Here is a 21,674-nt window from a genome sequence, read left to right on the forward strand (position 1 = left end):
TGACGGTGGGAAATGTCATCAACCTCATGACTAAATTCCTTAAAATGGCTATTGTTCTTGGAACGGGTATTAGATTTATTTACAATATTAGATTTATGAATGGTAGGCCTATCGGACAGCGGTTTTCCGCTGCTCGCAGTATTGTTTATTCTGACTCGAGTGACTTAGGTGTCGCGGGGGGGAGGGGAATGTTAAAGGGCGCGATGGTGTCATTTGCTACCTTCCATGGATGCCATTAGCAGGTTTATTGATTGCGATGACTGGGGGGTTTCCATACATTTTTCCACTCACGTCAATGTTATCTGGGGCCCCCATTCTGTTAATGGCTTTGCAAATTCTCACAACTTTAAGCCGACCAGTTTCTATTTGCGCTATTGGAATGCTGGTTGCGAAGGAGTCGATGCCTCTTGCTACGACTGGGTTTGGGAGAATAATTGGCTAGTACTCCTAGTGTTCTTGATTCCTCGGGTTATTAGGTATCTTGCGCATTGTAAAGCTGCAGGTGCTCTTATCGTACCCGAGTGGGTCTCGTCCCGTTCTGGCCCATGCTCTTCGGGTTCGAGTCTTCTTACCATTATCTTGTCGAGGGCATCATTACTTTCATTGACATTGCAGGAATATTTGTCGGGGGCTCCTCCGAGTCCATTTCGGCGGACCCAAGTCTAGTGCACTTGTAGTTCGTTTGTCCGCTCTTTTAGTTTTACGATAGTCTCACTGATTTGTTATATTATTTCTGCGTCCTTGTAATTTTTTACCACTATATATCTTTACCTCGATATACATTGTTATATTACGTTGTTCTTGTTGTAACTTCTTTCCTGTTTTTTTTTTTCATGTTTGTAGTTCGGCCATCGGGAATTTTTTCCTTTTTTTCTGTTTTCTTTGACCTCCCTGAGGTCGGCTTTGTCTTGTAGCTTAGTACGTTTGTAATCTCGGCGACTATTGCTTGCCTCGTTGGCCATAGCACCGAAGAGCATAGGTGGAATAACTTCTCAAAAGTAAAGGCCACCCTCAACTCTCATGTACCGTGCCACAGAAGTATATGATTCAAATACTACTCATCAAGATTATATAAGTTTTAACACAAGCGCAGTCCAAGTTGGACACTTATTACCTGGAAAGGAGTTAAGGACGCCACTTAATCATATAGTTAAGATATAGCTCCAAAGAACATTTGATTATGTTCGAAAATATAACCAAACACTCCCAGTTCAGTTTAGTTAAAGTTTCAGCCAGTTTGAACTGAGTATTCCCAACAATTTCCTTCTACAAGCGTTTCATGGTCGAGAAAGGAAAGTACAATGTAGGAGAAAACAGACAACAAAAGGAAAAATTTCTATGTCCTAATCTTTTTACTTTAGTGTATTTCATAGTCTATTTATCTTTTTCAACATATAATGCAGTACAAAACTACAAATACTCGATTTTAATGCTTGCTTTTACAGATGTATATGAAGACAAAGGTCGATTTAATTTTTATTTGATAAGGGAAGAATTAAAAATCGGAAATTTTCATTCAAATCCTTTAATGGATCTAACTAAAAGCCTACGTTGGACACTAAGCAGCTTTCTACGTAGTCTTGAACTCGGTTGTCAAACATCTCCGATTTCAAGAAAAGGGGATTTTGCAGGGAAGATCTGATGTAGGTGGCAGATCCTTGCTAAACTAATAATATATAGCATCTAAATGGTTACCACTTGACCACAGAGCTAGTGGAATCGCATTTAAAAATGCCACTAAGACATGTCTCTTCCAATGCCTTCGCCATACAGCCATAACTGGCATATTCTAATAAAGTGTGTCAATTACAAGAGACACACTTGTGAAAAAACACCCAACCACTAGTGGAACTGAGGTCTAAATGGCAAACTACATTTAGCAAGTTTAAAAAGGAATCGCTTTATAAGTAAATAAATTGAGTAAATAATAACAGGCCTTTAACAGAGTATTATGTTAGTAGACTCAAACATCGTACTCATGATAGCATTGCCTGGCTTAAATCTCTCAAGGTGAGGAGTTCGAAAGGTTCCCCAAGGCGCTGGGGTTATTTTCCAAGGCTGATAGCAAAAGTGAACGACAACCACCATGGTACTGCGTTCCACGACTACCGTAATTCGTACTTCACACTTGTTAAATTACGTTCTAAATTCTAGTTTTAACTTAAACTCTTATTTCAAGAGAGAGCCTCACCTATAAGCCTTCATGGCTTTTTCGAACTTCCTCGCCTTTTTCTTTTCCTATTTTACATTTCCCATGTATTATCTACGCAAATTAGCTTCGTTCTTCTTTTAATATGTAATAAAGGCAAATGATAAGCAAAAAATAAAATTCCGTGAGTCACTCCAAGCACTACATTGTAAAGCAAACCGTCAAGTTCAGTTTGTAAAAGTCAACAAACAACGGTGGCACCAATAAGATATAAGAATATCCTGGATGAGTGACGTTCCGTAATTGCTGAACAAAGCTACGAAATTCATTGTTATTTGGAGCAGTTTTAAATTGGCCAGCAAAAACCAAAGTAATTACAACAGCCAATAATAACGAACATCGTTCCTAGCAAATGAGGTTTTAAAGGAAATACCAGCCAACTACTAAAATTGGGGAAAACGACCAGTCACGATTCTTTTTCGTTTGGCGTCTAATTTGTTTCACGCATTGTGGGAGTTTCTAGACCAATCACAGAATGGAATAAAGAAAACCAAAGTAATACAGGATTACTTTTTACACCCAGTTAAGAATTATTCCATCCCAAAATTTCAATCAAACCACAAAAACTTCATAGCAATTCAGTGACTTAAGCTCATCCAAACCGAGAAACCTGCGACCTCTAAAAAGCTATGTTTCTTCTAAAGCTCACTTTTTCAGCTTAAAGTAGAGTTTCGTGAGAGAAGGTCCTAAAATTTCGCAGTTTTCTCTGGTTGCGTTCTCTTTCTTCGTGAATGTTTCCTGATCTGTAGCCATAGGCGCTGAAAAACTTTACTTCAGCCTGTAAATGCAACAAGAAAACAAACCAAAATTAATGAACAAAAATTTCACATTTCCCAGGATATGGTTCTCCGCATAGTGATTGAAATTCGTAATGTTAATTTAATGAGAAAAAAAAAACAGGGAGAACCTGTAGAAAAACGCCGAGAGTAAAGACGTGGATCAACAAAAATCTTAGCCGGCAAGGTCGTAGATATAACCCAGCCACAATAGTGGGAAGCAAGTGTCCTCACAAAAATACCTTCCCTGGTCCTCAGGTACATTCAGCAAGTGTGATTCGTGAATACCTCTGACTTAAGCTTGTATGCTTTACAATATTCTCCCACCATGCGACTTTTGTTTAAATACAAATAGCATATCTTAATATAATTTAAGAACCAGATGAATGAATACATCATTCGCTTTACAGACGTTTTCTTCAGTCGCCATCTTTTCAAACAGACTGTAGAAGATCGCTCCATGTAAATCTGCTATAATTTCTAAAACCATTGGGGATATAAAGGAAGAAGACAAAAAATAAAGGTATAGTTTGTAGCTTTTGTTATGATTATGCACGACTCGTGAAAGGGTAGCAATGGTACATTCAAGTCACGAAAGACACTAGTGTGTTTTGCTAGAAGGAAAGTGGACAGCTTAATTCATTCTCACAGTTATCTCTGAGAAAGATCAACTAACTAACCATAGTGGTGATTCGAGAAGCGTTAACAGTTCCAGGATAAACCCTTTGATGCAGCTAGTGCTTTTCACAGGAAACAAGGTTTTCTAATTTCGTTAAGGATGTTAATTGATCCTCATTATTATCAAATTGAAAGGCACGTGACGTGGGCTTTTCCCTTCTTACCTTGTATGGGTTGAAGACTGACATAGTGTACCTCAAGAATATGTCCCAGTACTAGTGGCTTGCTTTCATCAACAGGACCATGCGGCGTGATGTCTACATCATTGTGTAGACTGCTGACTACATGAATGCACGTTTTAAAGAGATTTGCTGCTGCACAGAGAATGAGGTGATCACCCCAAGTGCCATCTTTTTCCATGTATGTTAAGTAATCAGCCCATGTTTCATGGCCATGGACAAAGTGACACAGATCTGTTCCATCCCGCTGTAAGAAGAGACAGCCATTAATACTTAAAATCAAATAGCTTTTTAAACAGGGCCGAGCACAATTCAAGGAAATCTTCAGAGAAAACAACTTCTTTACAGTGGAAACGTCAGTGATTACTTTTTTAACGCTTTCAACGCGGTGGGCAAACAGCAAAAGCTAAAACAAAAATCATCTCACTGTCCCACTACAAGAATCTAAATAGGCAACGGCGGTTGCGTCTCAATATGATTGCTGACCCATTCGGTAACAGACAGACTCGCCATAAACATATTGCAATTAGACATTGAGCCGTTCATAGGTACCAACACACCTCTAAGAAATGAGAATTTAAACAAATGGAACTATGCGAGTAAAATGTAAACTAAGTCAATAAATAGAGAAAACCAAAACATTCTGTGTAAGAAGAACATCTTTTAGACTAGTAAGAAGGACTTCAAAAATCATTTCGCTTTATTCAGAGCCGAGCTAAACTGACGGTAGCTCACTGATGTTGAATTGATTCTGAAAGGAATATTTTTCGAAACGTGCGACTTACATAACTAAGTACAACACCCTACCAGAGATTCCATTTGAATTAGATGAGAACGTGAGCAGAGACTACGTTGCCTACCGCTTGAGACTGAAATCCACCATAAGAGCTTTTGACGCAATCTTATTTCGGGTGACTTTGGTATCGTGCTTCAGGAGAAGACACCTCACTGTCAAAGTGCCTCTCTCCACGGGTGGAAAAATTGTTTAACAATTGATAGGCCAACCTCAAAAAATGCTTGAAGAAATCTGGTGTGAAAGGGACTAGTGTCCCAGCAAGGACGAGTAGCACTTCATGTGACGGAGAGAGAAATAAACACAGTGGCCAAAACTACTGATCAAGCTCTAGTTCTTTTTATATATGAGAATTACAGAAACTCACCAGTTTTGGGTTTTCCCTCAGGTACTGAACTAAAGACTGTCTTAACTGGCCATATTGGATTTTGATTCCTTTGACAGTTTCTAGTTGTTCAGACAAGGCATGGAACATGCAGTTTCCTGACCCTTGATTGTCAGAAATTCTGAAGCCCTTATCTGATACAATCCTCGATAACTCCTCTGTCAAGGAAGTGTTGTTGTTGACCGTGCTCGCACAGAGTTGCATCCGTTGAAGATTCTGGAGGGTTCGTTCAAGCAGCCCTTGAAGCAAAATAATTATTTAGGTGTATTTCCTTGAATTAAACAATGTATATGGAAGAGAACGTTTCAGTTATGACAGAGAAAAAAATTACGTTAAAGACAGAATTTTCAGTTTGCCATGAATATTTTTAACCCACTGAGAACTCTCTCGATATCGTCATGACAAGCTGCGTCAAACTTGTATATGATCTGACTCGGCCCGAACTCACAGCTAGTGAAGAAATATCCGCCGAAATTAGGGCCGAGAGGGACACTGATCCAATCGGGTACCCTGATTTCGGTTTTATGGAGGGTGCTACCCTCAAATGAACGTGTTCATGAGAACACAAATTGCTCTTTTTTCAGCTACAAGAGAAGACTTTAAAATTAAAAAGTACGAGGAGCTCTCAGTCAAGTCCTTCAGAAGACAGCCCAATAACTTGATATATATTTACCAAACATTGTCTTTTGATTTGAGAACAAGAAACAGTATTGGGATAAAACGTCACAGGTAATATTCTAGACTTGCCAGTTAACATTCTACATTGCTACGTTTTCTTTTCGTCAAAAAACAATTATGTCGCAATAATTGCTTGTAAATAACTGGAGCAGATAACTTTTAACCTGACCTTATGACAAAATGTTATATTTGTCCCACTAAAGCATTAACTTTTTGGAATACACTCATATAAAAAAAGATCATGAAACTTGGGATGGGTAAAAGTGGTTTTAGAGGTTCATTTCTTTTGCTTTTTCCTATTTCACTCTTATCAGTTTGTACAAACCATTTCCTTTTTGGCGAACATTGGTGATTTACACAAACAGTTAAAAATTATCTTTCATATTATATTTTAAAAACCTATTTCGAGGTACAAGATGTATTTACGCCAATGACAGGATAAATTTGGGATACCACAACAAAAGACAAGTCTACGGAAAGAAATAGAAAAATCATCAACATACCTGCGCCATCAACTTTGACCCACATCTTATCAACAAGAAGGTCACATTGTTTCTTCCAGCTGAACTGCTCCTCATAGGATGTTCTCAGTCGTTCAATCTCTTTAAGACGTTCTGGTCTCTTCTTCGTTCGGACAACAGCAATTGCCTCTGCCCACACCTTGGGGTCCTCAGAATCAACCACAAAAGATTTGCCGGATGGTACAGAACGCAGAGCGTCTCCGAAACCCGAGTTTCCACTTACAAGAATGGGAAGACCAGCTGACAAGGCTTCCAACGCGGTTAAGCCGAACCCTTCCGTGCGGGATGGCATGATACAGAGATCAACTTCACAAAAGCAATCTTTCAATTTCTCTTTGCTTTGCAAAAACTTTCTCACTGTCAGCTGACGTTTAGAAATACCATTCTGCAACAAATTTTCCGTAACTGCCTTCTGCTTGTCATCAGGTGCACCCACAAAGATCAAATGGTAGGAGTTGTCATTCAGCTCAACTACTGCTTTGGCAGCGATATCATACCCTTTCAGACCGAAGTCCTCAGGGTCACCACGACCAAAGGTCAACACCCTAAACTTTTCAGAGTCAACTGAGGCATGGTTTAGAGTAGAAAACTCTTTGAATGTGCCAGGAGTGAGCGACATAATATCTTGCTGCTTCTCACATGATTGAAGATAGGCAGAGTAGGCCTCCGTCAACTTGGGTCCTACCGCTACAACTAGATTTGCCAATTTACACAAATCTACTTCGGCTGTAGTCTTCTCTTCTCCTCTGGCAATGGCTCTCGGATAGTTTTTGAACATTCCGAGCTCTTCAGGCGCAGTATGCACTACTTGTACCCACTGGCAATTATGGTACTTCCTAATGATTTGGGCTTGCTTACCTAACTTGGCTCCATGACCCACCACCACGTCAATTATCAGGTCTTCCGGAGGGAAGCTCAACCAGTCAAGAGGGTCATAGCCTGGACATCTCTCTGCTTCTTTGATGACAATCTTGTGACTTTCTGCAGCTCTCTTCTCTTCTTCAGAACAAGCAAATTGTGGGACCAAGAGAGTGACTTCCACCTCGCTACGTTTGGCCATAAGGATGGCAAGGTGTCTGTTGATGGTGGACAAACCCCCCCTTGATGAATTCCACTCACTGGCCAGAAGAGTAACTTTCAAAGTTTTGTCGCACTTTGCTGGGTGACCACGAACTGATGCAACTTGTGAGGTTCTTGTCACTGACGGAGCCAAATCCTTTTGGATGATGACATCAAAACATCATTATAAAGAAAAAGTGTGTCATTTTCCACGTACGGTATATAAAAATCGTTTTAACTGAAAAAACCTACTTTTGTTAAAGAAAACTTGTCTTCTTCTTTCCCTTCACGAAAGTATAAACCAGACAGAACGAAACGGACTGGTTGAATGCGTTCAAACATGTCTTGAATCACCCAAAAAGTTAGTTACGCAATTGCAAAACATACAACTTCATACAGTATTTCCATTGCTGAATCACTTTAGGATCTATGACACTATCATATCTCAATCTGTACAAATATTTTCTAAATTGGGTATTCCGATTCATACGACTGCCATCGCACAACTTTATCATAACAGCTATCATAATTTCTTCTTAATTGGTTTCCGTTACTACTTATAAAGATATACCAAGAATGCTTCATACCTGGTTCAACAACCATTTTTCTTGTCCAGGAACTGTAAGTACTTTATTAGACATGCTTTCCATACAGATCAAGTCCTGACCTTGTCTTAATTCAAGCAGGTGTAAGCAGTCTTCTTCTGTACAGGACGATTGGTTGTGGTTTGTGCACTTGCGACCTCCTTGCTGACAGTAAGGGCATTCAACACAAAATTCATGCTGCATACTACTCAAGTATGGGAACTCCTGTGACATCGTTTCTAAAGTGCTCTCTATAAACAATCGCACACTTCTAGCAACCTCTGCCAAAGTTGAATTAGACACTGGAACTGCTTCACTTTTCATTCTTTGCCTCAAGAGGATTTTTATGAACTTCTTCTTGCAAATCATAATCATATCATTAATGACGCGTCCTTCAAGAACGAACCATGCACCATTCTGGTAGAGTTTTGGAGGCTGTGATGATCCACTTGCACCACACCAAGCAACCGATTTTGAAACAAGGCGAGTAAAAAGACCATGCGGGACAAAGCCTTCTTGGAAATGAAGATACAAAGGACAAGGATCCGTAGATGATGGCTCGAATTTACAAAGCTCTTCAGGCGAGGACGTCAGTTGACATGGCACAAAGTACTGAACGTCAGCCGGAGATGGTGAGTATTTGGCAATCAAACAGAACTGCTCCATCATGTCCAAGATGTCTTCCTTGTTAACGCCTTGCTTAATAAGAGGGGAGAAAACGTGATCAACAAGCTCCATCCTAAGGACGCCACTTCTCTCGAGTTCCAGCCAGAACTTGGAATGCATAGGATCCTGAAACCACAAATTCCCTATTTAAAGTAAGTTCAATCTACCAATTGTTCTTTAAAAATGCCCGTTTTATTTTGCAGTGGACCAAAAACATCTCCCCTTTCCCCATTACTAAGGGTAAAATGAGTGGGCAAAGTAGTTAGCTCGCCATCTCTTAGTAGGCGGACAGCATACGTGCACTCAACATGATTAAAAAAATCTTGTAATTCATTTCTTACTAGTTAGTTAATGTCGCCCTTACCTCCCCACCCCCCAAACAATGTCGCATTATATTAGGGACCATATTGTTGATATCAGGCAATATTGAAATGGGGGAGAGGGGAAGATAAATGAAAGTTAGAGAGAAAACTCAAAATGTCTTAAAAGGTGCCAACAACGTGAAAAAACGAACAAACAAACAGACAATCAAATTAACTTTTTTTCGTAAAGCGCAATTGGGAGGAAGGTAACAAGTCCTGCTATCTGTAATCATCTCGATGCATAGTAGATTATTTTTTCCTACCGCTTTTTTGAATGCTGGGATGGTTATAAGCTTCTTGAATAGACTGATTAACCACTGCGCCTTCAGAATGACTGTACTGCGATGTTTCACAATTATTCCTAAGTTGTGATAGAAATTCAACATGGTGTAAAACTGTTCATCGTCTTCTATGAAACACACATCCTTGGCATAGGTTTGAAGATGGACAGTATTTGTGTGGTATACATTCTTAGCCACCAAAGCTTTAATGACCTTTTCGAAGTGAAACCATCTAGACATATAAAAAGAAATTATAATCAGTCCTAACTTACAAAAAGGTATACATCAGATAACAAATTGCATGTGGCAAAGTTTGGAAATTTCTAAATGTAACTTTAGAATATGCCTTGATAACATGCCGAATTCGCTGCCTCTGTCAATTAAGATTTTTAAGTTCTCTTTTAACAATAAACAACAAGCAATATCTGTAATTTATACTCCCAATTGCGTGATTGACGTTTTTAGGAGTCATTTAAACTGATCATATGCAAATTTCTTTCTAGTTTGCTTTTAACCGCCTCGTTGATTTTTTTGATTGTTGCGAGGTTACGTTTCACAATAAACCTGACTGTGAGATGGAACGAATTGGCGAGGTCAACAAAATTGTAAGCTTCTTTCGTAGAAATGTCACACAATGAAAAAATTTCATCAATAAATCTGTTCTAGACCAAAGGTTAGAGGGGCTAGCCATTAACAGTCGTTTTTCTAGGTCTGCCATAAAGTAACAGATAAAGCAACTGGTGTGTTAGTTCCCATGGGGATGCCATGTGTTTGTATGAATAATCTTTCGTTGAACTTGAAAGAATTTTCTTCAAGTATGAAGCGCAAAAGTTCCCGTAAATCGTTTGCGGGATTTGGTAAATTATGCTCATAGTGTGAGCATAGAATGGTAGGATGAAGTAGCGAATTCGGCATGTAAGTAGCAAACATGTAGCAAACTCGAACGTAGCGAACTCGACAAGCAGCGGAACCGGCTGTGAACGCCACTCGTACGTTTCAGTACAGCTATTGTTAGAAAAAAAAATAAGCTGAACATCTCTTGTGCTTATACTATTATACATCAGTACTTCACCTCACTGGTATCTTCTCTCCCATATAAGGTTCCTGTCGAAGTACTTCCAGGATTCTCGCTCGAAGAGCATGAATTCCATCGGCACTAGTGCCATCATTTTCTCCTTCTTGACCTTTCAATTAGAAATTGTGTGAAACAATTAGTGCTGTTGAGAGAAGCCACGGTGGGGTAGAGATTTCTCCTTGGACTTTCGATACGAGTGTGATGGAAACTAAGACCATGATCCCCACTTTCGAATTCGGAAAGGTCTATATCTGCTGCAGCACTTTGAGTCACTACCTTTGCAATGTATTATAAATTTCACTAGTTGAAGATAATTTGGTCAGCGAAAGCATTCGCAATAGTATTTACATATGCAATCTAGGTTAACAGCAACAAAAGAAAATAGAGGAAATACATACTAAAAAGAATAGCCGAAGCACTAACAAGGTGCCAACATCAAAAGTAGATAAATATCCAGATTGGGACAAACGGATGCTAGCAATAAGATGTGGAAAAGCAACCGGTAGTCTCCAGTGAATCCAATCAACTTTATCTAACGATAAGTTTGTCTGTTCGCGATAGAAATCAAAGTAAACCCAACTTCATCAACACATCATGTTAAACCGAAACACATGATTTACCTGCTTGAGCATTTCTTTGAAATTTAAAGAAATTCCAGAATTTCCGCGCGAATGATTTGTCTCTTTGAGTGTTATCAATGTAGAAGAATGGTCGGATCACATGTTTTCCATATTCCTTACTGGAAATCTCACGAATTATCTTGGATGTAACATCCTTAGTATCTTCATATGGCTTGTCAGCATGGGTGCCGACGATAAACACTGGAGGTCGGAGATAGGGAAGCACGTTAGGCGTTTCAACCATTTCTTCTCCAGTTGGTCTCATATTATGAACTGTCACGAGCCACGACAGCAAATTCTCTAGATTTGTCTCATTGTTCGGGTTCTCCAAAGTTACATCATGAGTCCCCTGTCTGGCACATGGCTGAGCTGGGGCATTCAGTGGCTTGCTAAGGTTGTGAACTACGATGTACACAGCTCTTGAAGAAAGAAATACCGAGTGAGCAGCATAGTACACATGTTGACCCGCAAAATCCCACACATCTGCGGTTATCGTGGATCCTTTCTCGATGTATGCACTATCAGCATCCACACCTTCGACGATCATGTTCTTTAGGAGTTCATCAGCCTGTTTTTCAACGGAATTAGGAAATACACTGGCGTTGATGGCCATTTTGGACTTTGTACTCAGATTATCTCCTTCATGAAATTGGCTTGATGACCCGGATCTATCTGGAAACTTAGTGGCCGAATCCTTGTACACGGAAACCTAAAATTTTGAAATAAGACGAAATATCAATACCATTCATGCATCTTCATTTGCACACTAGATGTCGATCTATCTCGTCATTTCAAAACAATCAAATGAGCATTAAATGTGTGAATTCGTTCAAGATCATTCATAAAAAAGTCGGGTTTCAGTGTAAAAACATAATAAACGGACCTCATCGGCGACAACATGTTTTGTGTGCAATTCCTCTCCTGACTCCACTCTGCGTTCTTCCTCAGGCTGTGCCCCTACTGATTTCATTTCTGAGTCTTCCTTGTCATCACGAACAATCATGTGATACCTTCCTGTCGCTAAAAATTTTGCCATAAAGGTTTTATATTCCAAACAATCAGACAAACTTGACTTGTTCGCACAAGTAGGAGTCCAGTTCTTAATCTGCTCAACTTCAATTTCGAACTTTGATGGCTCAATTTCAATCCCGCCCGTACTCTGTTCCTTGAAGTCAAATGGAAGACCCAAGAGAGTCTTCTTTAAACTTGTTTTACCGGCACGATCCTGGCCAACCAATACTATGCGACCGCGATAAACATTCACAAATCCAGCTTTAAGGGCCTCTTCATAAACCAGTCTTGCGGAATGTCCTTGCGCCAAAATTTCGGGAGGAGCTACAGCTGCAAGTCAGGGAAAAGGAAAATTTAATATTGCACTGATTGCCTATTGTAGAACAGTAAAGTGAGAAATAAAGAACATTTCTATGATACGTCATGACCTTTTATAACATAGCTAGTAAATTTGTCTATGCAAATTCAATTGCGTGAGCGTGCTTCATATTCCTATAGAGTGGCAAAGTATGACGTCACGTTGTCATGACCGCATTTTTTTCAGTTCTAAACAAACTATTCTATCCAATATGGCGGACACAAGCGTCATGTGAAGCTCCGTTTTGCAGACTTTGAACTCCTTGTTTGACGCACGTGGTACATTCAAGTTATGCTGGAAGTAGAAGGATAAGGCCATAATATCTTGCAGAATCTAAAATATTGGAGAATTAGGCGAAATGGTTCAGTGTTTCGCACCCGAATGTAATCACCAGTCTGAGAGTCATTGCTGTCGCTTCTTTGCATTCCCGAGCAAAGAAAAGAAAAAATCTGAGTATGATCGATGGAGAAGATTATTAAGGTTTGTATTTTAACTTACATATATACTGTAAAACCAGAATATCGCAGCTAAACTAAAGTATTGTGGCTTTCGGACTAATAAACATTGTACTTGTTGGATTGACGCTTGTTCCCTTCGATTTACTTCTAACAAAATCCAACTCTGATCTAAATACATTCCACATCTCTATATGTTTCAACAGGAGAGAAGATCGAGAACCAAGCAAACACAGCCGTGTTTGCAACTGCCATTTCAGAAATGGCGAGAAGGTATTTGGGCCAGAGATTTTTAAGCACAACGAAGGAAAACTTTTCCCTTCTAGCAGTAAACCGCCACCAAAGAAGAAGAAGAAATTGGAAAAAAGTACAGATGGCAAGGAATTAGTCGACATCGAAAAAATGAGAGAAGCCTTGCAGAGCAACGAAAGTGAAGATCAAGAACAGGACGTACTCAACGATTTAACTGCTTCGGAGATAATCCTTGAAGCAGAAGTAAAGCAGCTGAGAAATGACCTTCAACAACATGAAGAGAAGTCAAAATATTTTAGAGAAAAATACTCAGTGTCTATGTTAAATGACGATGTAATACGCATGGAAACCGGTCTTCCAACTAAGCAAGTATTTGATGTAGTTGTACTTTATACTTTAAGATTCAAAGACTCAATAATATATTTTCATGGCTGGAAGGTGGAATCAATAAGTTTTGAAGACCAGATATTCATAACTTTAATGAAGATTAGACAGAATTACACGAACCTTCATATAGCTCAGTTATTTTCATGCAGTGAAACTACTATATCTAATATTGTCATTACATTTATTCATCTCTTGCACGAGATTTTGTTCACTTTTTTGATGTCAACAGTACCTTCTAGGGAGAAAAATAAGACTTGTTTGCCGTCATCATTTACACAGTTCAGTTCTTGTAAGATCATAATAGATTGCACAGACATTGAAGTTGCAACCCCTGGCCTAATGAGTCATCAAAGTGCAACTTATTCTTCATACAGAGGTATGAATTCATTTAAAGTACTCGTTGGTGTGGCACCTAATGGGGTCATAACATATGTTTCTAACCTTTACCCTGGATCAACTTCAGATAAGGCTATAGTAGAAATGTCTGGTTTTTTGAAACACCTTTATCCAGGAGATCTTGTTCTTGCTGACAAGGGCTTTCTAATCCAAGATATAGTTCCGAGTGGTGTGTCTGTAAATATTCCCCCATTCTTAAACAATGGTAAATTTACTGAAAATGAAATAAAAGTAACTAAGTCGATTGCCAAATGCAGAATCCATGTAGAGAGGGCTAACGCCAGGTTAAAGGATTTTAAGATTTTAAGTTTTATTCCCTCTTACCTAAGATGCTATTCTCAAAAAATTTTTCAGCTTTGTGCTGCTCTTGTTAATTTGCAGTTTCCGTTAATCAAGGAAGGTTGTACAAATGTATTTTTTGAGTAGAAAATTCTCAAGAGAGGCTCAAGTCATGTTTTCGATGACTACAAAGATTCAATAGTTACAGTAATAAAAAGTCTAAGTTATGGCAATTTCTTCAATTCTTTTTTTTCTGCTTTTTACTCTTTACTTAGGGTGTGATTCTTACTTTAATAGGCATGAAAGCATCACTCTAGTTTCTGTCTCTATTTTGGAAAAGTAGTCTACCAACAATTGAGATAGATGGATAGATATAGGTTATTCCTCATAACTTTAACAACTATGATATTCTATGATTATTTTCTTAGTTCATATAATCCTAACTGTACAAGGAAAGAAGAGAATCATTAACAGTTAATAATTTTCAATCTTTTCAATTGTTCTACAGAGTTGAACAGTAACATTATTTTTTAATTTCTCATTTCCACATAAGGTAGAATAAATATAAAGAGTACAAGTGTATATGTCTCCTCTTATGTATTCACACTTATAATAATTCCCCCTCAATCATTTTAGGGTAGTAATGATGGAAATAAAAGTTTCTTAGAATATCAAGATTAGGTTTCCATTCCTCGTCTCTATGAATGACCAAAGTTACGTGGCCCTTGACAGTCCACACAACAAAATAACAATACATTCTGTTTGTGAGATGGAGCTGTCCTTGAATTTGATGCCAATACCCAGACTTGTGATCCCTCTTAAGCTCAATTTTGTCCTTTCGCTTCTCCAAATAGAATGATTCTGATTCTATAACTTCCTCTGTGGTTGAATTCCTAAAGGTATATGGGAATTTTACTTCCAAAATACCTTTTTGATCAACTAGACCATCAGGTGTGGCACCAAGAATACCTGACTCTTCAAACCAAATTCCTGTTGGTTCAACTTTTAAACAATTTGACATCTCAAATGCATTCACAGCTTCTTTTTCATTGTTGACTCCCCATGTGATGGCTTTGACTCCAGATAAATCATACTCGCCCATGAGTCTTTTCAAGAGTGATTGTGAAACTCTCTTGGCTGCTAAGACAGGACCAAAATTACTAGCTGTGAGTCTTCCCTTTCTAAGCATTGACCATGCTGGATTCTCTCTTTGACCCACTGTGAGGTTTGCTATTTCTTGTATAGTACTACTTTGAATTTTGCATTTTTCCTTAAAAAAAGAGAGCTGATCTTCCTTTCCATGGGCTTGAAGGAAGCCATCAGAATAAATTATTTCTTCGATTGTAAGCATTGGTAACGTCACCGGTTCAGGTTCAGGGCTCAGAATCCACCATAGTCCTGTGAACTTTCCATATTTACATAACGATCGGTAAATGGATGAACGATCTGCTTGCGTAGGTTCTCTCGATAAAGCACAGTACTGTTTCGGAGGAGGAAACATCTCAGTGACATCCCGAACTGCAGGGCAAGTTGGCTTTTTTGGCTTGTTCCATCGACATTCGATGTCCGTACGACTAACATGATGTATGGCGTAAATGAACACAGCTGCGGCATGACTGCACTTGAAAGCGCCCTTAGGACATTCACACTCTGTCGACTTGATATTCAAGTTACTATCTACGTATATCTAAAGTAGAAGAAGAAAATTTTTTATTCTTTTAGTGATTTTATTGGTTGTAAATAGCTCTCAGGCGTTCTCAGCGCTCCAATCGAACAGCCATCGAACGGATCCTATTTTAGAGGCGCTAAGAGCTATACTTTATGAAGTCAATATCATATACATCGGAGCCTATAATTTAGATATTAAAGCTATTGAGTAGCTTTTATAATTGATCTAATGATTCCCAACCGATTCACAAAATATAAACATAAACATACAAGAGAGCTTACGTACCGTAACCTCGTAGACTTTTGATCTCATACTAGCGTGAACTTTGCCTCTAAGAATGCCTTGATTATACATAAAACATTCTATATGATCAGATTTGACGTGGTTCTCCCCTTTTGCGATAGATTTCTTTTCATCTTCGAAGTAAGATAGCAAAGAAGAGATTGAAAATAAGGTCATGATTAATATGGCGCCATACACAACGACACCTCAGCGTTTGTTTAGAACTGAGAAAAATGCTGTCATGGAAACGTGACGTCATGGCTTTGCTACTCTATTGTGTACGCTCATTACGTCAGCCAACAAACAGCGTCTTTGTTTTTCTTTTGATTAAGAGAATTTTGTATTCAATCAGAAAATAAAGTTCATTTGCACGCATGAATTCACCTGTCAGTTTTTTGACCAATCTAAGACAAGATTATTTACAGCGTAGCGAAATGTTTTTCTGAAACAAAATTATCAACGCGCTGAAGCGTAGCAGAGGGAGTAGTCACCCTTTTACAACATTTAAACCATCGGGTTGAAAATGTTTTAAGACAATTGGCTCATAAATCAGCTGTGCGTTCATCGAGATATGAAGCACTTGGGATCTTCCGTACTCTACAAACTTCCCACGTGCTTCATATCTCGATGAACGCACGCTGACGTATGAACCAATTGTTAAGTGGAGGGTGATACATGTAATACAAGGAGCACATTACTAAAATTAACTACCATGAAAGTCGTATCAACTTTTGGAAGATTAATTGTTTTCGGTAGAAGAGAAAATAATTTTTTTCACAATTTCAGGTAAACCCGTCACATAGGACTTCCTCAACATTTTCTTGTCGTAAAATAGTGACGGGATTTTTCATCTTTCTTGTATAGTGAGCCTTCAAGCCTGGTTCTTTTGCACCATTTTTAATTTTAAATACCTGGAAAAGGTTTCTAAAGTTGTAAAGTACACGAACACTGCACTCAACAACAAAACCAGCCTGCTTCCGACGGTTACGCTTTTTTCAAGTGCACACCCCGAGACTCTAGAGCCAGAACGATTGGTTGGCAAATTTGAACTAAACATGCCCAAAAAGGGATTATCAGACGAAGCTTGCAACGATTCATATCCGCATCAATCATCATAATAAATAAAAGAGTAAGCGAAGGTTGCATTTTTAAGTATACAATCGACTCTCGCCCTACGGACACCTTGCTATTACGGACACCCTACCATTGCAGACAAGAGGCATTCCCCGGAGAAACGAACAAAGAAATGACTGAAATATACTCCCGCTATTACAGACTCTCGCTATTGCGGACGCGAAAGCTCCCCCCCCCCCCCCCGTGGGTGTGTTCAATAACGAGAGTCTACTGTAAACGCCAATTTGGATCTCTACGCGACGACGGAACGACAGGCCCTACTTGAAGCTCTAATATGACCAAGGAAATTCCTTCAGAAACTCTACATTAAGATAAAAATCAGCACAACACTAAAGGCACACAATCCTTACTCCAAAATAACATTGTGCTCGAGTATGCAAAAGATTTATTGCCATACATACATGTAACACTACCTGCAATGTCTACGATGATCTTTCTTGTAGTCGTATCCACATGCTTAAAAAGACTTCTGATCTCCTCTAGTGAGAGCGGATTTCCTTCAACGGATAGTTTTTTAAGCTTAAGCAGTTCTCTAACCACATCAAGTTTCTTCAGTTGGTTATTTCTCAAGTCCAACTCTTGAAGTCCTTTCAAGCATCTCATACTTGTAGGCAGAAAGGACAATCTGTTGTCATTCACTTCTAAGCACGTCAAGGTCTCCAATGGGAACCAAAAAAAACAAAGTAGCTTTCCCAAATTGTTGTAGCTCAAATTCAGCGATTGGATATAAGCAGGTGACAAAGTCTTAGACATAAAAATGCTTATGAGAAACTCCATCTCATCGCTGTTCAAATTCCTCTTACTCAGATTCAAAGTTTTCCCTCTCAAAGCCAACTTTTGTTCGACAGCGGGTACGGCTTCAGTTAAACGTTTCACTACAAAATCGAATGATTCGAAAAAAAAAGACTAAGCACCACATGACAATTCCCTGTCAGCTTTGTCCCTCCATATCCTAAATAATGCCTACACCTATTAGACATAAAGGCTTTTCTGACGAACTATACCTGAAAACCTTTATTAATGGGAAAGAAGTGCTGGAGTTTCACATTAAGACAACTAAACACAGCTTAGACAAATTGATATAACTGGTTTAGATAACAGGAGCAACCTAGTTATAACACCATGAACTAAACACTACACTCCCTTTTTCTTCTGGGAAACATAAAAAAAAATTTCTGCTATTCCCAATTTTTTTGTCTTTTTTCCAGGAATGGGGGGGCGGGGGGGGAAGAGGGGGGAGAAGAGGGGGGAAATGACCGCTAGCCATCCAAGCACATGTTTAATAAAGGCAACCGCTGCCACAACAGACATACAGTTGTAACAAATATGTCCCCACAGTCACCCCTTCGATTCCTCTTTAGTCAGAAACCCATACTCAACTATTTTTTGATCATAAGAGTATTTAAAGCAACAACAGGTCTACCAAATTATTGACAAACACTTGACTGCAAAAACAATGAGATTTCTGTCAAGGCTTATCCACTGAAAGTGTTCTCATTTCCATTAATGAGTGCTGGAAAGTGTTCTACAATGGTCACTCGGCAGGAATGGCGTTAGTAAAATTTCTGAAGCTTTCGGCAATGCTTCTCATTCAATGTCATGGCCGAGCTCCATGCTATCAGCAAGTCTGGCTTCATACAAGAGTGGAGTATGTGATAATTTACAAAGTATTCTCTTTTAAATTATGTTCTGATAAGTCGTTCCATATTTTCTTCCGCCTGAGTCGCCTTTGGCCGACGCACACTAGGGAATTCTCTCTCAACGTAGGATTTATACAGAACCAGAAGGAGAGTGTTGCAATGCGCGCAAAGCATAACATTTGCCAAAGACACATTAAGAGAAAACATATCTACTTAAAAAAGCAGTGTAATTGATAAGGCAGTTTGTTGGAAGATCGTGCGGTGAAATGATTAGAGCCCTTAACCCCAAGTTGCTCTGGTACCTCACACGCCAATGGGTTCAAGTGCAGACTTCACCTTCACTTTGTAAGACAGATCAATGAATAGGGTGATTTAGCACTATTAACTAAGTTGATAACGTAAATTAGCCATCGCGAAGAATTTTAAAGCTGACGTTTCGAGTGTTAGCCCTTCGTCAGAGCGATTGGAGGCATTGTGGGTTGTGTGTGAGTTTATCTGCAGAAAATGGAGCGACGCTATTGGTAAAACAAGAGTAAATTAGTTGAATGAAAAGCACCCGTTGATACCGTGGGGATTAAGAGTGCCGATTTGAAAGAAAAATTTTTATACTAGAATTTGGTGGTTTTCCGAACTGCCTACATGTAAGGAAAGGCCGCAAATTGCCATATGCTGCTCAGAATGGTTAGGGAGATTAAAGTCTCTGACGACTGGTTTGGATGCGTCCTTGTCACTTCTTTCTACGTCGCGATGGTGTTCTCGGATTCGGTCACCTAGTCGTCTTCCAATGTTTCACCAATATATAACCTTTTGCAAAAAGTTGCTATACATTGGTGAAACATCTTTAACATCGGCACTCTTAATCCCCAGGGTCAGTTAAATGATAGGCGCTCGTTGATACCGTGAGGATTAGGAGTTTGCGGCCTTTCCCTACATCTTGGCAGTTCGAAAAGCTGCAAGACTCTAGAACAAAAATTTATCTTTCAAATCAGCACTCTTTATCATTTGTTGCGTATAAACACACACACAACCCACAACTCCTACAATCGCTCTCACGAAGGGCTAACGCTCAAAACGTCTGCTTTGAAACTCTTTACGTTGGCCAATTTACGTTATCAACTCAGTTGATAATACTTAATTATCCTGTTATACTATTCCACCGAAACAGCACCACAGTTTCTTTTGAAACTTACCCCTTAAGACCAATAAATAGTCAATTCTACCTACCTACTTTGGAGAAAAGGTCTTCCACATTTTCGCCTGTAAGTGCTGACACTTCCATAAAAATCTCAACTTTATTGTTTCCATCCGCATAATCCTGAGCTTCCTAAAAGAACAACATATAAAAAGGGAAATCTCCCACTACTAATTAACAGTGTGTGTGAGCTGCATGTCCGGAATAACTCTGAGTTAATTTGTAAAATATAAGGAAAGGAAATATAGTACACCATTATTACCGAAAAAATGGGTCTAATCAATTTTTGTTGAAAATTAAAATTTTTGCAATAAAGCCTGGTAAGAGAAGTCTTGAGAAGCACTGTTGTCATTAGTAGTGATTGTTCTTTTGACAACCTAAGCGTCAGTCATCATCAGAGTCCAAGGAGGAGTATTGGTAAAATGATGTAATTCTGCCTCCTAAAAACTAATTCGTTACTTTTGCTGTGATATCACTGACTGTGACAATCGGGTAACATGATTCCCTCGTCATTTAACCGTATGGGAATTAACTCATTGTTTTCTGTCTTAAAAACAAAAAAAGGTAAACAAGAATAGTTCATTCTAATAGGTCGATTTCTTACGTCAATGTTGTGAAAAGGTTACTTGCGAGGTGCCAACGTCAGATTGTTGACATATGCCTGGTGAGTATGGTGTTGTTGACTGGCAAGTCTACCTTTTAGTGAACTGGATGTCAAATGCCTCATATAGTTGCTCAACGCGGGTTTCGTACCAAATAAGATTTTAAAAGATCCGTAGGAAGTTCCCATGTTTTGACATTAATACAGCAAGATACATGTAAAGTCGCAGTGTAAATAAGCACTTACTGGAAATGCATTCTTCTCCCTAAGATACAACCTGAAAAATGATTTTATACCAAGGACCTAATAAGAAATCATACAAAAATCATCCAAAGAGCTTTCATAAACCACCTCACTTTACCATTCTTTCTCAAAGATGGTTTGCATCATTCTCCACAAAAACCATAAAAAAAACCTTCTGACCTACGTGATTTCATGTTTACCACATGTAGCACACTAGCATTATATAAACATGGCCACATTACTTACCTTAAAAGATACCTCCCTTCTACTTTCAAGATCCACTTTATTCCCCACAAGAGCTACAAAGGCACCTGGCCCGGCCCATTGAGCAAACTCATCAACCAACTCCTTTGCTTTCTCAAATGAACGTCTCTGTGTTATGTCATACACAACAAGAGCGCTTCCTTTCGCGAAGAACGAGCGCGAATCAGAAATATCCCACATTACAAGTGTTACTATCATGTCATGATCCAGACGTACTGTTTTAAGAAGGATTTTCGCTGAAAGGACAAATGAACATGGCTAAAGACTTAGATTGCTGAACTGTATAAAAAAAAATCATTTGATCATTTTTATGCTCATTGTTAAACGTTTTCTTACCTTCGCAAACAGTTTCGGTGTCATGAGAATTGCCATTAACATATCTGTTCAGCAAGTGCGATTTGCCCACATCGGGCCCTCCTGTTTCATAACAGAGGTCAAAGAACAAAAAAATTAAAGAACTTGAGATCATTTTTTGAGATATGATGAGGAGTACAAAGGTCAGCAAAAAAATCACATACTTGAACTTGAAAAGCTTAGAACTGTAGAAAGAAGACGTCAATCAACTACTGGCCTGTAATAGTTATTTTCCGTGACACAACTGTGAAAGTATCTTACATGAAAGGACAAATGAACATGGCTAAAGAC

The 21,674-nt window shown here is 38.9% G+C and overlaps 3 protein-coding genes across 5 annotated transcripts in view; 1 reads left to right on the forward strand and 2 right to left on the reverse strand.

The window, feature by feature from the left end:
• Nucleotides 1-21,674, reverse strand: part of LOC113677020 (uncharacterized) — a 41,472-nt gene that overhangs the window by 19,219 nt on the left and 579 nt on the right. The window contains exons 2-15 of one of the 3 annotated variants that reach the window (XM_089208930.1): nucleotides 21,366-21,446; nucleotides 21,012-21,265; nucleotides 20,769-20,825; nucleotides 19,954-20,053; nucleotides 17,503-17,964; nucleotides 11,750-12,207; nucleotides 10,867-11,575; nucleotides 10,244-10,355; nucleotides 9,154-9,403; nucleotides 7,866-8,654; nucleotides 6,202-7,435; nucleotides 5,003-5,259; nucleotides 3,828-4,089; nucleotides 1,334-2,987 (exon numbers count right to left, since the gene is read on the reverse strand). In XM_089208930.1, coding sequence (XP_089065056.1) covers nucleotides 2,983-2,987; nucleotides 3,828-4,089; nucleotides 5,003-5,259; nucleotides 6,202-7,435; nucleotides 7,866-8,654; nucleotides 9,154-9,403; nucleotides 10,244-10,355; nucleotides 10,867-11,575; nucleotides 11,750-12,207; nucleotides 17,503-17,964; nucleotides 19,954-20,053; nucleotides 20,769-20,825; nucleotides 21,012-21,265; nucleotides 21,366-21,446 — 5,030 coding nt within the window. In that variant the 3' untranslated portion in view covers nucleotides 1,334-2,982. Of the gene's footprint in view, nucleotides 1-1,333; nucleotides 2,988-3,827; nucleotides 4,090-5,002; nucleotides 5,260-6,201; nucleotides 7,436-7,865; nucleotides 8,655-9,153; nucleotides 9,404-10,243; nucleotides 10,356-10,866; nucleotides 11,576-11,749; nucleotides 12,208-17,502; nucleotides 17,965-19,953; nucleotides 20,054-20,768; nucleotides 20,826-21,011; nucleotides 21,266-21,365; nucleotides 21,447-21,674 lie in introns of those variants that run through there. The other 2 variants (XM_089208939.1, XM_089208947.1) reach the window with 2 other exon arrangements.
• Nucleotides 12,426-14,681, forward strand: LOC149053256 (uncharacterized). The gene is made up of 2 exons (XM_089209091.1): nucleotides 12,426-12,715; nucleotides 12,897-14,681. The coding sequence occupies exons 1-2, from the start codon at nucleotides 12,594-12,596 to the stop codon at nucleotides 14,149-14,151; spliced, it is 1,377 nt and encodes a 458-aa protein (XP_089065217.1). The 5' UTR covers nucleotides 12,426-12,593; the 3' UTR covers nucleotides 14,152-14,681.
• Nucleotides 14,250-16,224, reverse strand: LOC149053257 (uncharacterized). The gene is made up of 2 exons (XM_089209107.1): nucleotides 15,959-16,224; nucleotides 14,250-15,691 (listed from the first exon to the last, which is right to left on the reverse strand). The coding sequence occupies exons 1-2, from the start codon at nucleotides 16,130-16,132 to the stop codon at nucleotides 14,612-14,614; spliced, it is 1,254 nt and encodes a 417-aa protein (XP_089065233.1). The 5' UTR covers nucleotides 16,133-16,224; the 3' UTR covers nucleotides 14,250-14,611.

Source organism: Pocillopora damicornis, chromosome 1 (genome assembly GCF_964200805.1).
Source record: "Pocillopora damicornis chromosome 1, jaPocDami1.2, whole genome shotgun sequence".
Lineage (NCBI taxonomy): Eukaryota > Metazoa > Cnidaria > Anthozoa > Scleractinia > Pocilloporidae > Pocillopora > Pocillopora damicornis.

Coding starts and splice junctions, on each gene's coding strand:
- LOC149053256 (XM_089209091.1), top strand. CDS start 12,594: ATGGTTCAGTGTTTCGCACCCGAATGTAATCACCAGTCTGAGAGTCAT. Junction 12,716..12,896: donor CGATGGAGAAGATTATTAAG/GTTTGTATTTTA, acceptor ATGTTTCAACAG/GAGAGAAGATCGAGAACCAA.
- LOC149053257 (XM_089209107.1), bottom strand. CDS start 16,132: ATGACCTTATTTTCAATCTCTTCTTTGCTATCTTACTTCGAAGATGAA. Junction 15,692..15,958: donor CAAAAGTCTACGAGGTTACG/GTACGTAAGCTC, acceptor CTTCTACTTTAG/ATATACGTAGATAGTAACTT.